This window comes from Prosopis cineraria, unplaced genomic scaffold (assembly GCF_029017545.1).
Source record: "Prosopis cineraria cultivar Desert tree isolate PC_DT_omini unplaced genomic scaffold, ASM2901754v1 PC14, whole genome shotgun sequence".
Classification (NCBI taxonomy): domain Eukaryota; kingdom Viridiplantae; phylum Streptophyta; class Magnoliopsida; order Fabales; family Fabaceae; genus Prosopis; species Prosopis cineraria.
In genome coordinates, this window is record NW_026555345.1 from 7,213,040 (window position 1) to 7,227,922 (window position 14,883).

The 14,883-nt window shown below is 33.0% G+C and overlaps 2 protein-coding genes and 1 long non-coding RNA gene across 5 annotated transcripts in view; all 3 read left to right on the forward strand.

Annotated features, from left to right (window-relative positions):
* Positions 1–14,883, forward strand: part of LOC129293001 (uncharacterized) — a 35,679-nt gene that overhangs the window by 1,986 nt on the left and 18,810 nt on the right. The window lies entirely within an intron of this gene.
* On the forward strand, positions 1,965–5,850 carry LOC129292995 (BRAP2 RING ZnF UBP domain-containing protein 1). The gene is made up of 11 exons (XM_054930766.1): positions 1,965–2,329; positions 2,728–2,836; positions 2,960–3,074; positions 3,176–3,273; positions 3,562–3,668; positions 3,834–4,089; positions 4,301–4,354; positions 4,602–4,745; positions 4,839–4,903; positions 5,181–5,235; positions 5,321–5,850. Exons 1-11 carry the CDS (start codon positions 2,043–2,045, stop codon positions 5,477–5,479), a joined length of 1,449 nt encoding a protein of 482 aa, XP_054786741.1. The 5' UTR covers positions 1,965–2,042; the 3' UTR covers positions 5,480–5,850.
* Positions 8,488–13,951, forward strand: LOC129292999 (caffeoylshikimate esterase-like). Of its 3 annotated transcripts, none has more exons than XM_054930775.1 (9): positions 8,488–8,609; positions 8,881–9,070; positions 10,165–10,194; positions 10,378–10,504; positions 10,599–10,745; positions 11,605–11,735; positions 12,179–12,316; positions 12,667–12,765; positions 13,191–13,951. In XM_054930775.1, the coding sequence occupies exons 2-9, from the start codon at positions 8,927–8,929 to the stop codon at positions 13,401–13,403; spliced, it is 1,029 nt and encodes a 342-aa protein (XP_054786750.1). In that variant the 5' UTR covers positions 8,488–8,609; positions 8,881–8,926; the 3' UTR covers positions 13,404–13,951. The 3 variants fall into 3 exon arrangements, with proteins under 3 accessions (XP_054786750.1, XP_054786749.1, XP_054786748.1); XM_054930774.1 differs by lacking the exon at positions 8,488–8,609 and adding an exon at positions 8,635–8,773; XM_054930773.1 differs by lacking the exon at positions 8,488–8,609 and having other exon boundaries at positions 8,780–9,070.

Genomic DNA, 14,883 nt, shown 5'->3' on the forward strand with positions numbered 1-14,883 from the left:
TGTTTGCGAATTGGTTTCAAAAAGTATGTTGATATGTGTTAGAATAACCAACTGTTATTGAAACTTTGATTTCACATATTACTTCTTATCAGTTTTTAGGTGAGTAGTCAAGTGAACCTATAGGGAAGACACTGAAGAAGTGAGCTTGGGTTCCCTTCTCTCGACTTGGCACGTGTTTTTCTGTTTATTTTGTAATTATAGTTATCATGACTTAAGGACCTTTATAAATTTTATTTTGGATAATTATTATAGGCTATTTGACTATAACTACTTAATCTTTTTATTTGAGCTGGATAACTTTTAAACATGTCAATTTGGATTATGATTTTTTATTGGGCTAAGCCCATTTATTTTGAATTGTACATATTAATGATATAAAAAATGTGTGTTTAGCAGAGTTAACTATATCTAAATACTGTTGTTGAACCCTGGATTGGCTGCAAATTGTTTATTAGGCTTCATCTACCCTAAACCTAGTGGTTATTATTAATTTTAATATTGTTTTGTTTGGACAGGTATATTTAAAAAAAAAACATTTATTTATAAAGGAAAAAAGGGGGGCAGGTTTTTCTTTTTTAAAAAAATTGTGATAAAAATAAGATCTATTACAACCTGAGCCTTTTAAATAAAGTTTGAGTTTTAAACATTAATTATTTTTTGAGAAAAACATTAATTATTTTTTGAGAAACCATGCTCAAGGCCTGAGCCCCTTAAAGCAAGGTCTATGGGTCGTCCATTTTCCATCTCTAATTACAAGAAATGATCTTTTAATAATAAGAAATTCAAGTAGTTTAGAGATGCAATCACCTCAAATGTATATCATTTTGGTGACCTTTTTTGTGGTTTTATTTCTTTTATCTCTTCATATTTTTCTGGTCTTTTTTGTTATAATTTTCATATTTAGCATGTAAACTTTATTGTTGATTTTAATCATAATATTAATCAATCATAAAAAGAATAAATATAAACAATATAATAAAATCTATTAAAATCATATTATTTACCAGCCATAAATATTACACCTTAATTTTGAAAATTTTGCAATGCACATGCACGGGGCATATATACACCTCATCCTCATAACTAGGGCCCGTGTCCGTCATACTCCTGAGGAATAAAAATGAAATCACTTTTATTTTTTTTATAAATTTTATATTGATTTATTGACTATTTGGTTTACAGTTTATCTAGTTTCTACTGCAAGACATTTCTTTTTTTAATTAAGTTTGGTTCAAAATATAACATTTAGTATTTTTAAAATTATTTTTAATCTTATGCTTAAATTAATTAACATAATTACATGAAATATAATCTCACTAAATATTTATTCTCGCTTTTTATACTTGGAGAAAATTACACAATAGAATAAACTTCTTTTGAGACATTTTTAGTCTCAATTTTGAGGTGTAATTATTGTCTTTTTTTTAAAGTGTCTCTTATTGATAAATAATTTTATATTTATTATAGAATATTTAATAGAGATAAATATGAAAAAATAAGATTAGTTTGAAAGTAGGTAACTATTTTATTGAGGGTGAGATTCTATTAAAAATGTCTTATATTTTTTAACGGAGGAAGTAAGGATTTATGTTTTTCACCCATTCTTTTCATATGTTGGATTATTTATTTTGGAATTTTAAATTTTAAATTCATTTGAATCTTACATGATAAAATTAATTATTCAATGATTTCAAAACATAAAAACATAATAAAAAATTATTAAACATGTATGTATTTATGAAATTTTTTCTATTAAATTATTTTTAAAATTTTTTAATATTTAAATAAATTTGTCCCTTCTAATATGGAATTTTGGTTCTATCGCTGACTTTTTATAATAAAAGGGATTAAAGAAAAAATATGTTGAAAGTGTGAATTTGGACAAGGATTAAATTTAAATTTATTTATATTTATCATTGTCATATAAATAATGAACTTGGACTTGTGTGCTTATTTTCCGCGGTTTCCCCTCCGTGTTGCTTCTCATCAAAGACATTCCCGTTTTCCGGTGGCTTTGCGAACTGCGATTCGACTCAGCCACCATGTTCTTCCTTCAAGTCCACTCAGTGGATTCCGACCACCCTCTCGCCTCCCAAATCACCTTCTCAGCTGTCCAATCCAACAAAGACTCAAGTCCTTGTCCTAAATTCAGCGAACGCAGAGGCGTACTGCATTTGTTCAGAAGCATAACGCACTCGTCCCTTCCGAATCCTACTTCTCGTTCGTCTCTCGTTCTTATCATTGCCGTACCCAACTACCTCTCCTACGAAGACTTAATTCGATTCTATGAATCCCACATCGACCACGTGTCCGAGCTTCTCTTCATCAGGTACCATCCATGATCTGCTTCTTGTTTCATCTTCTTTTTAAATTTCTGTATTCTGTTTTGTTGTGTTTTATTGGGAGAATTCTTTTTAATACCGGTTAAGCTTATACCAAAGTGGATGCTCATTGCGAAATCGAGTGCACAGAGGATTGATGTTCGCGTCTGGGTCAATCACTTCAGTAGCGAAAACCTATATTGGTGTTGCTGAAGTTCGCCCCCCCCCCCAAACCAAAGGAACGTTTCGTGAGTTTCAAGTGGGAAATGCTACCGAATTTTTTTGTTTTGCTGAGATTAATAGGACCTGAAACGTGTATTAATTTTATCCATGCTTTGGGGTTACATTTTGATGTAAAATCTTGCCACTTGAAGTTGTCTGATTTCTTTACTGTTTAATGAAACAGGAATGATGGGATGGAAGATCGTTATAGCGTGTTGATTAGACTCGTTGATCAGCGAACAGCTGATGGATTTTATAGCAATTTTAATGGGAAGAGGTTTTCTCCTGGTGAGGTAATGACTTCAGAGTTGGCATAAATTTAGTTTCTTGTATGCGTTTCCTGAGAAGCTTTTTAAATTACCCTGTTTTGTCTGATTTTCTTTTTTCCTTTACTCCAATTGATTGCCAAAATTCAGGCTGAGCTATGCCATGTTCTGTTTTTGCATTCCGTGGAGTACACAGAATCTGCAGAAGTTGCTGGAACTCCTCCTGGAGGCTGTACTGAAATACCAACCTGCCCAGTTTGCCTTGGTGTGTTCCATTTGCATGAGTTGTAACTCTGTCCGGAATGATGATAATCATGTGAAAAGATATTTATCGTTTCTGTCTTTTTTGAATTGTTTCAATGCCAGAAAGATTGGACCCAGAAACAAGTGGAATTCTCAGCACATTGTGTGACCACTCATTTCAATGCCCTTGTGTTTCTAAATGGACTTATTTGTCCTGCCAGGTGAGCAGAACATTCTTCTTGCTGAATCTGGAGAAGCGAGAGCAGCAATTAAATGCCTAGTAAAAAGTTGCTTTGATTGACTCTTTGATAGCTAAATTTGCATTCAAATTTTACTAATTTGCTTCCTTTTGAAGGGATTATGTCAGTGAGAAACTAGAATGAATCCTAGTCACATTCTTTGGAAACTATAAATGCTCTATAGATAGCAGTCCTTGGGTTTTGTCATGTGGGGATGATTATATTGATGGAGAATGCGGTTGTAAAGAGCTTATAATGTTTATATTTTAGGTCTGTCGATTTTGTCAGCAGCAAGATGAGAAGCCAAATTGTTTTGTCTGTGGAACGGTAGAAAATCTTTGGGTTTGCATCATATGTGGATTTGTTGGATGTGGAAGGTAACATTATTTCTTCTATCTGCTCTGACCTGTCTATAAAGGTCCCTATTTTTTATGACAGAAAAGTGCAATCTATTTCCTTTTGCTAAGCAATTTGCTTTTTTTTTTTTTTCGCCACCTCTTTGTGGGAGGACTTTACTGCCTTCATTCTTTTTTCTTTTTTAGATATAAAGAAAGACATGCTATACGTCATTGGGAAGATACACAGCATTGCTATTCTCTTGATTTAAGAACACAACAAATTTGGGATTACGTAGGTGATAGTTATGTTCATCGATTGAACCAGAACCAGTCTAAATTTGATGGCAAGTTGGGGGAGATGAATTCTCATTGTAGTTCACAGGAAGGAGATTGTGGTGTGTGTGAATACAATGAAGATTTAGGAATTGATGGAGCCCTCTTTAACAGCAAAGTTGAAGCAGTATGTTTCTCCTCTGTTTCTTGTTATCTTATTCTGTGTATTGAAGTTACGTTCAACATCATTTCCTGTGGCCAACTCATTTGCTTGTTGATTATTCAATATTTTGTGTATCTTGCTTTACCATTGCAGTTAGCATCTCACTCTAAACTTATCATTTTATTTCCACCTTTCTCATTTATGGTCACTGATTAGCTGAAAAACTTGGGAGCAGATTGTTGATGAATATAACCTTCTTCTAGCAACTCAGTTGAAAGCACAAAGACAAGTGAGTTAACTCTCTGTTCCTGACATTCTGTGGTTGTGAGAATGGAATAATTCTGTGAATGGGAATGCTTGCTTCTGAGGTTTAAATTTCAGACTATTTGGATGTTCAACTTCAGCATACATTAGAAAGGGTTGCTTTTAGGTGGCCCCAAAAAAAAAAAAAATGGAAGGTTGCTTTTACGCATGAAGATTTGCAGGACCTTTTCATTTGTGAAATCTTATTTTCTTGATTCTTCTTTTGTTTCTAGCATTATGAATCCTTGCTAGTTGAGGCTAAAAGTAAAGTGGAAAGTTCAATATCTGAAGCTGTGGAGAAAGCTGTGGCTTCCAGCATGCAGGACATGCAAAATGACCTGGAAAAGTGTACAGCGGAAAAAAATGCGGTTGCTGATGTAAATATGTCCTTTTTCTCTTGCGCTTGGTACACTTTTTTCTATAGTGCTGGAATTGTGTCTCCATAACAGAGACATTCCGTTGTCTTTCAGGTCAATAGGAATCTCATTAAAAGCCAAGAAATGTGGCGCAATAAGGTTAAAGAAGTTGCTGAGAGGTATATATATTCTTGTTTCGCTTCTTGAAATTTTTGGAAGAGGATTAGGTGCTTAATATGAGTTTGCAAAAGAAGTGACATGGCTTATCTGAACTTCATTTCTCAACCCTTCTCAAGTTTTTGGGACAGGGCTGACGGGAGAATGTAGTCTTTTTATCTATGTTGGGTTAAGTTCTATAAAAATATAATATGGTTGCGGTAGTTTTTCTTCTTGATCCTGTGTACAGCAGCTGCAATATTTTTAGTGAATTTAAATATCTGAATGTGCTCTCTTTAGGGAAGCCATGGCAATGAAGTTGAGGGATGAGAAAATCCGTGATCTGGAGGAACAGGTAATGCCATCAACGACCTTTAATCTCTGTCTCTAGAGAAGCTTTCAAACTTATTCGATGATGGTCTAGAAATGATACAAAACAGATTAGGGATCTCAACATCTACATAGAAGCTCAAAAAGCAGTTGATAAGATGGAGGATTCAAATGGGATTAAGGAGGGAACACTCTTACCAGTGGCATATCAGCAGTCTTCTTCAGGCAAGACTAGAAAGAACAGAAAGTCTGGTCGAAGACGGAATTAGTTGGTAATCAACTAGGTCCAGGAGGTCAGTCCTGCTAATGGTACTGGAATTGCCTCACCTTTTGTCTCTCTATCACAGCATTGTATATATAATATGTATTGACGAATATTGCTTTTGTGCTTAGCTTAGATAGTAATTAGGTATAACTTGTAATACCATTGTGCTGTCGATGATATGATAAAGGGCATGTTTGGTTCAGATTGAAAATCACTAAAACTTGTTTTGGCGAAAGCAGGTAATGGTTTTGGTGGAAGCCTGTTGTTACAGCTTCCACATAAACCATAGTTGGTTTCACATTGTAATTAAGTATAACTTGTTGTAAGACCATTTTGTTGTTTATAATGCCACTCTAATGGAACTGATAAAGAGTATGTTTGGTTTCATGTTGAAAATAACTAAAATTATGATTTTGGTGAAAGCAGGTAATGGTTTTGGTGGAACATGTAGTTACCGCTTCTACATAAACCATACACGTTGTAATTAGGTATAACTTGTTGTAATACCATTGTGTTGCTAATAACACCACTATAATGAAACTGATAAAGAGCATGTTTAGTTTCACGTTAAAAATAACTAAAACTATGCTCTGGGTGAAAGCATGTAATACTTTTGGTGGAAGCAAGTAGTTGTTGCTTCCACATGAACCATAGTTGGTGACGGTGGTCTTTAACATAAAACCAAACACGTACAAAATTAAGCCATTCAAATCAATTGAGAGAGAGAAATACCATTAAAGATAAACTATCACAAAGGTAAAGGATGAAGACAGGAACTCAAGTTGATGTTATTTTCTTAGGTTTTATAAGTCAATTGATTTAGTTAAATCAGGCTTTAAGACTTTAGGCATTGGTCAACGCAATCAATAGATTTAAGGTAAATAAGCAAATTACTTTTTAAATTTTAAATCTAGTAACATCATATATTTTAAACTCATTTATTATGTAAATAATTTTTTTAAATTTTAAAATGACACTTGTTATTAATAGAAGTTAACTTCAATCGATAGATGACCAAGAAATGATAGAAAAGGAATTAAAAAATAAAACAAAGAAACTATTTTTTTTGTCTTTTTCTATAATTTTTGAATTTTTTTATTTTAATTTTTTTGGTCCTTTTCAATAACTTTAGAGGTCCTTTTATGTCATTTTTCGAGCAATTAATGGTAGTTTTTATTGACAGCAGGAATCAAATTGCACATTTTTTAAAAGCTTGGGAAATAATTTACATTTACATAATAAATGAGTTTAGGGTCTATAGTACTACTGGACTTAAAGTTTATAAAATAATTTGCTTATTTACTCATATATTTAATATATTAATTAAAGCCACTAAAGTCGCATTATTCATGCATCGTGATTGGTACAACTTATTTGGCCCCCTTCGAAGTTGCTAAGTTCAACGTATGAGAGGGACTTCGATGAATGCAAACTTTAGTGAAAGTATTTTATAATAACTTTTATAATGGACAAAAAATCAGTAAAGGTTTGTGCTCTTTGAGTTATCTTTTAGATTAACAGTTGTTGAATAGAGATTTGTAAAGTCAAGCAAAACAGCAATATCAATACTTGGTTTCTAAGGGTCAAATAATATGCTTAGTTTCTCTTTATTTCAATGTATTTCTATTCAAAATATTTTTGTCAATTGTCATACCAAACCAACTCAAGTTGGCATAAGTGATGATAACTCTCATTGTTTAACTTAAAGCAAATATTTAAAGGTTGGATTCTTAATTTTTACAAATAGAGTAAATATAAATTAATTGGAAGGAATCAATCATTGGCCCTTCAAACTTCAAAAAGTAAATATAATTTAAGAGAAATAAACCCTTAACATTCTATACCTGTAAAAGAAATTGGCCCTTTTTCTTGTTAGAGATACTCCTTACCTCATCCAAAAGACATGTTTTGTCTTCTACAAAAACAAAATAGGTCCCATCAACTATTAACAATAAGAAGTCATGAAGGAAAACTATGTTGAAATCAGAAAGTATAATTAATAATAAGTCAAGAAGGAAAATTATTTTGAAATCAGAAAGTTTAATATTTCTTAGAATAAAGTTTGGCCAAATTTTTTTTAAAATATAATTAATAAAAATTTTGAAATATTTTCTAAAAAAATCATATTTATTTATTTATTAATTATTTTTATAGAGTTAAGAATATCGGCCTATTTGATGCTAATAGGCTTAAGAGTCTCGTTCACCTTATTTTAACCATTTCAGAAAGCCCCTAGTGTCAGTTGATACCCTGGCTCAAGCCTGAAAATTCATGTAATATATTCTCTCCCGTCTTTATTATAAAATATTTTTAATTATTTCATATATTTTAAAAAAATTAATTTTTTTCTTGATATCATAAAAAATTGAAATATGCTTTTATTTTTATCCTTAGTTTTAAATAATAAACAACTACATTAAATACATTCACACTAATCAAGAAGAGGTAAAATTAAAAAAAATAATTTAATTATTATAAAATGTTCTATATTTTAGATTAAAAATTACTTTTAAAAAATGCCTTGTAAATTGAATTTGAGAGAGTATTAAGTTTAACAAGTTTTTTTTTTTATTTCACTACCTAGTAACATGAAAATTTGAGAGTATTATCACTTTTTACCCACGCTGGTCCAAATCCCATTGTGAAAAATGAAAAAAGTTACCAAGCGGACTTCATGGTTAAATTTTCAATTTTTTTATAACTTACATATTATTTTTTATTAGAATCAATTTTATTTGTACATTCAACACAGTGTAAAAACTAGTGCTTTTGCTAAATCAAATCCCAAATTCAATTTAAAGTGCAAAAATGTGAAGAAGGGTTTGTAATTTTCGACCGGCCGATCATTAAAAATATATTTACAATAGAAAGAGATCCAAAACGCGTTAAGACTTATCTTGCAATTAGCAGAGACTTGTGGGACTACTCATTCTATTTCAGTATTTCCATGATAAATAAATAAAATATAGAACCTCACGCACTCACGCTTCTCACTTCTTCTCGCAGGCTGCGTGTCTTGTGCGAGAATCTGACTGTTCGTTGCTAAGTCATCACCAATCCTTCGTCATCCATCTTCGTCTTCTTCCCCACTCATTCATTCCAAGTGTGAATCTACTCTGCTTACGCACTACATAGTCCGTACTACTTTCCTTATAAATTTCGAGTGTATTCTACGACGGAAGAAATTCGTTTCTTTCTTACTCTGGGACCCACCAGGCATTACTGGCGCGGGTGCCACCACTTGCTTGTGCTTTTCATCAATTTGTTCCCATTGCTCCATTATTATTCCCCAAACAGTGTAAAGTTACTTGCTTTTTTTTTTTCCTGGCTCTGTGTGACGTGACTTTCTTTCAATTCTGTTTCTGGGTGTATTAATTAAGCTAAACACGAGTCCTGGAATAATAGTGTCGTTGAAGGATATTGAAGGAGGAAGCCGAGGAGCGACCAAGTAATGGCCCCGAGGAAGAGGTTACCGGGAGTAGACGATGAATTGCAGAAGATTCTGGATGCTAAAATGGATCAAGTTCCCGCTAGAAGAAGGGCTCGTGAGGCCTTCAAGGATATTCAGCTTGGGATTGATCATATATTGTTTAAGGCAAGGTTTATGCCTTATGTATTTTTCCCTTTTTCCCAAATATTTTGGAAGTGATAAATCAACTGTTTCTTATTTTGAATCTGTATGTTTCAGCTTTCTTCCTGGGGCATGAATACTGATATCTCTTTTAATTTGGTGATCTGTATTGATTCTATTTGTTTGTTAATCGGTCATAGTACCCATTGGTTCAGCGGTGATTGGTTAGACACTTGACATTGACATTGCAACTGTGAAAAGACTATTTGTGGACCTCAATATTGATATTTAATGTAGATATGAAGGGCGAGTCAGAGCAGTCCGTTCATGAATAAATGCCATACAACTGCCGAATAGTTCATGGAAGATTTCATTGTGTGGTGACAAAATCGTAACACTGCATAAAAAGAAGAAAAATGCTTAGGTTGAACCTTGTGGAAGATAGGTAGGTCAAGTCCTACTATTCTTTTTGTAGGATCCACATCTTGAGTACTTGTATATTTATGTATGTATCTGTAAGGTAGAGAATCGAAATAAAGGAAAAAAAGGGGAAAATAATAATGGTCATGCAGGCATTGATCTATAGGTAATAGACCATTCAATGACCTGCAAAGTGAGTTGTACCTGTATTACCCTTCGTGGGACCTGATTTGTGGTACTATCAACATTCAAAACAATTTAGGAAATTACTGAGAGAGTTAATATTTCTTGAAATGATTGGTTCTTGTTTTGTCTTTTCCTCTTGACTTTTGTTTCTCTTCTGCTCTTTGCATGATCACATGCAGAATCATGTGCAATGAAGTTTGTACGTTTTCTTCCCCTCTTGGCCATGCACTTTAAAACCTATCAGTTTCTTGACATTTTCAAAAGGATTAGACTTAAAGTAAAGTTTCTTGGTTGTTTATTATCAAGTTTTCCAATGAAAATACAAGGGTGAAATTTATTAAAGTATCCAGTTATCATGTATTTATTGGAGAACCTAATAGCAAATACCTAAAGTCTATAAAGATGTTTTTTCCTATCCAAAATCACACGGTCCTGAGATTTTTCAGCAACTGTCATTGTGTCTAATGCTGTCACTTTGTTAATATTGATTTCATTATGATTGACTGTTGCAGGCTCCATGTGATCAAGTAAAAGTGAAGGAGGTAAGGCCTCTGCATTAACGCAGTTCCGTGAAAATTTGGTTATGTTTCTACAGTTCTCCTAAAGGGTGGGCTTGGTTTTTATGTAATCTTAATGAGTATAACCCTAGCATTGTCCTTTTTGGCTAGGCTAATTTTTTTCTCCTCTTGATGCATGTGATGATCACCTGATGTGTTTGGCAATAGTCATATGAGGTGAACTCAAGGGGTATAGAAATCTTTACTAAAAGTTGGCTTCCTAAGTTGTCTAAGCCCAAAGCAACAGTGTTCTACTGTCATGGATATGGAGACACTTGCACTTTTTTCTTTGAAGGCATGTAGCTGGTGTTAAAAACTTGTAGATACAGGCATCTTTTTTCATTTACATTATAAATTACCAACTTGTGTTTTTCATGAAATATTTACAGGAATAGCTAGGAAGCTAGTGTTGGCTGGTTTTGGAGTTTTTGCTATGGATTATCCAGGATTTGGTCTTTCAGAAGGTCTTCATTGCTATATCCCCAGTTTCAACAGGCTTGTTGATGATGTTATTGAGCATTACTCAAAAGTCAAAGGTAATCAAACTCAACATGAATACCTCTAGCTCAATACCATGAATTAGCTTTGTCTGTAAATTCGAGTACTTTTGCCTGTCTAGTTTAGCATCATGTTTCTTCATATGAGGGGTGCAACTTGGCGTGCTGTTGTACAATAGACGGAAAGTTTGGGGGTCGTGCTTTCAAGTACCTTTTGTATAACTCATGTTTTCATTCTAATAATAGTTAATATGATTTGACTCACCTTAAATTAGAATCATAACATTAAAGGGAATGGCCAAGACACATTTTTGGAGCGCTTTCATTGAGAAAAGTAAATGTTTGACATTGAAAGTTTTGGTACATGAGGGGAAGTTTCTTTTCTCTTTTGTTTTGTTTTTGGGGTGGGTGTCTAGGGAGATGAGGGGAATTGTAATTCAGCAATTGTATGGCAGCTAAAGGGTTTGTTGTATAATATCTGGAAACTTCACCTGAAACTTTTTCAGGTTAAATTCACGGTGATCTTAGTCACATTTTGTGATAATTTCTGACAATGAATGAATGACGTTATTACTGTAATTGCAAGCACGTAAAACAGCTAGCAAGGAAATATTTTGATGACCCATTTAGAATCTTCTAGTTGTTTCTGATAAATTAATTATTTGAGCTTTCTTCTTAGAACTGTCATTATCTGTAAACGGGAACCGTGGATTTAACATGGAAGTTGTATGCTAAGACCTGGAATCATTATCTTTATGCATAAACAGTTATACTTCATTCTTCACTGATGTTAAGCAAATGATCTGTTTATGTTTTCATGTTACACTGTAAGCAACTTACAATGAATGGAGTGTGAATATTTTTACTTTTGGAAAACTGTTGGCTTGCTTGATGGCAGAAAATCCAGAGTTGCGTTCTCTTCGTAGCTTCCTTTTTGGACAGTCTTTGGGTGGAGCTGTTGCTTTAAAGATACACCTGAAACAGCCTAAGGCGTGGGATGGTGCTGTTCTTGTTGCGCCTATGTGCAAGGTAAATTTTCCAAGAAACTCAATCAGCTTATGAGTTCTGTTTGGATTTTTGGTTTGGGGGAACTATGTTTGTCCTTTTGAACTAAGGTGAAATAGGATAATTTGTACATAAACTTAATGTAGCAGCGCATCTCCATGAACTTTAAACTAAAATGGAAACATTGTTAAGGTTAACTGCAAGAGGCTGCTTCCTCAGTTAAATTATTCAAGGACCAGCATTGGATTGGGAAAAGCATGCAGATATTGAAGGCTACGTGGCCTCTTGCAGTTAATTGTAGCTGAAGTTTTAACGTTTTTATTGTAGTCTAATTTTAGGCAGTTGTTTTGTTCATTTGTTGAAGCTTGAAGTTCATGTACCCATTTTTCTCTTTTGGCTTTAGTTCAAGGGGATAAAATGGAATTCCCCCTTTTGCTTTAATATCTTTTTGACAAGAAGCTCTGTAGATTGCAGATGACATGGTTCCACCATGGTTGCTCACTCAGATTTTGATTGGCATGTCTCATGTCCTTCCAAAGAGTAAGTTAGTTCCACAAAAGGATCTGGCTGAGGCAGCATTTAGAGATGTGAAGAAGAGAGAACAGGTTTGTACTTTGAACTTGAACAATCTCTTAAATTAACTATATCTTAAGACAGTAATTAATCTTATGAACTCATCTTTTAATGCCCTAATTTGAAGGTGCCTGAGCTTTGTTGTATCGATTCTTCTTTTGTTGGTTAATTTGTCTTCAACTTGTATCTAAATTTCGATCCTTGATGCTTGGAGGCAACTCCAATACCACTGAGCCAAAGCTCATCGGGTTTCTATCCTCCTGCCGCGGCTCTCAACTGCATTTCCATCCTTAAATTTTATCTATACAATTATATATATATATATATATATATATTTATATATAGCTTATCCTTCTGACAATTTCCTAATATCTTTCTACAGACAGCCTATAATGTTGTTGCTTACAAAGATAAACCACGCTTGCGGACTGCAGTAGAGATGCTTAAAACTACTCAAGAAATAGAACAGAGATTGGAAGAAGTATGTTTGCTGAACACCCAACTTGTCTTCTCTAGCTATTTAATATTCTGATAAACTGCCACTATGTGCACAAACTGCTCTTGACTGTGAAACCATCTTGGGAGGCATTGCATGCTTGCCTGGCCTCGAAAACGAGAGACCAATAGTCTGCTTCTTTCTTGGGCAAGAAGCAGCTGCAGTGTCTGATCTAAGGAGAGTTTTTACTTGTAGAAAAGTAAGCGTGATTTTACAATTCGATTGTCCTTGAAAAACTTTCAAACTTTGGCTTTTGTGGTTGGATTTGTATTCCTCTACATAAATTAGTCCCTCAAACTTCCTAAAACAATACTAAGGATATAGTTGCATGCTTCTTAGAATGCTGCAATCTAGCTGAACCCTTCATCACACCAAATTTCTTAAGTGATGTATGAATATGATATTTGCAGGTTTCTCTGCCATTGTTAATTCTTCATGGGGAGGCTGATAGTGTGACAGATCTATCTGTGAGCAAAGCCTTGTATGAGAAAGCAAGCAGTTCAGACAAGACACTCAAGCTTTACAAGGATGCTTACCATTCTCTTCTTGAGGGTGAGCCTGATGATATAATCATTCAAGTTTTCAGTGACATCGTTTCTTGGCTTGACCAGCACAGCTCATAATTTTTCTTTATCTCTTGTTGGAATGGTAAATAATTATCATTTGAAACGTGAGCATCATAATTTCTCAGCTACCTGGAAATCTGTATATATAAAAAACCTGTGTGTGATTAAAAAGACAGATTGAGTATGGTATAAATTATTCCTTACAGCTTATTTGTGGCAATTATTGTCATATCCATATTTCATGAGATAGTGAGACCATGACTGTATCCTTACATTGAAAAAAAAAAAAAAAACTGGACTATGGTTGTGCTTTTCATGGAATTTGAAGTGAGTCGCATTGTTCATTACTTATGAATAATGTGTTTTTTTGGTAGATTTTCTATTATGTATAGACAATGAAGGCTTATCTGACAGTTCTTACAAAAATTTCATTAAGCCTTGACCTTGGGATGTACTTAGTTTAATTTGATATATTTGTGAATCTTATTTTCATTTTTCGTTAGTCAAATATTCTTTGATTGACATGGATGATGAAATTTTTGTATATGGAGATCCCTAATAGTTCTCTTTTGGTTGGTTCAATGTGATGTGAGCAATGTTTTTAAGATCAGATTACTCATTGAATTTGTAAAGATATTTAGTTCACATTTTATTGGTTTGACTCTAGTTAAATTTGTAGTCATCTCTAATCTTCATGGATAAGAATTTGGTTCAAGTCATACTTTTGTGCGTTACAGCTGAAAGGAGATGAAAATATGGTTTTAATTCAACATCTTGTAATATCAATTGATTGATATTACTATTAATTATGTAATGATTCAATATTTTGGTACTATTATTAATTGTTATAAGTCTCTTAAATATCAATCTAACGTGCAAAAAATGTAGTCTTATGATACTAATTCTTCTTTCCTTCCATCAGACAGCCTGTTCCGTTTGTCAAATAAAATAAGAGAGAAAACAATTAAACTTCTTGTGTCATATAAAAAATGGATATTGTATTTTATTTTTGTGTTTTCTTGGATGAATGCATTATAAAAATGAAGAGGAAAGATGATCAAATTTTATATTACTCACTCTATAGAAATTATATTAAAATGTTCATTACTTGTTTTTATTTATTTTTAACAAAATGTTATACATCTATTATAGTTCATTTGTGAAAAAATAAAGTCTGTAAAGTAAACTATAAATAACGAATAAAATGTTTTTAAATATTTTAGCGTCTAAAAATATTACTTTTTAACTGTAATTTTAAGAACAAAAAGTTAAATAATATAATGAGGTGAAAAGAGATATGAACGTAATGTAAATTTCCGTTCCACCGAAAGTTTGATGGAATCCACATTCTTAAACTTTTGGGAATATTTTAATGTATAAAATCAAAACAAAAATAGATTTTTGCAAACTATACATACTAATAAGTAATAAGTGGAATCCTCACTTCTATTCTATCACGTCCCTTCCATTATCATGAACCAAAAAAGGGGCTAAACAACATGACTGAATAAATTATCAAAGATATTTACTTATTTCA

Bases quoted from the DNA above. Each gene is read 5' to 3' on its own strand.
- LOC129292999 (XM_054930775.1), top strand. From the start codon at position 8,927: ATGGCCCCGAGGAAGAGGTTACCGGGAGTAGACGATGAATTGCAGAAG. The intron at 9,071-10,164 runs GCAAGGTTTATG...TGACTGTTGCAG, and splicing joins TTGATCATATATTGTTTAAG to GCTCCATGTGATCAAGTAAA. The intron at 10,746-11,604 runs GTAATCAAACTC...GCTTGATGGCAG, and splicing joins GCATTACTCAAAAGTCAAAG to AAAATCCAGAGTTGCGTTCT.
- LOC129292995 (XM_054930766.1), top strand. From the start codon at position 2,043: ATGTTCTTCCTTCAAGTCCACTCAGTGGATTCCGACCACCCTCTCGCC. The intron at 3,669-3,833 runs GTAACATTATTT...TTTCTTTTTTAG, and splicing joins GGATTTGTTGGATGTGGAAG to ATATAAAGAAAGACATGCTA. The intron at 4,746-4,838 runs GTAAATATGTCC...GTTGTCTTTCAG, and splicing joins AAAAAAATGCGGTTGCTGAT to GTCAATAGGAATCTCATTAA.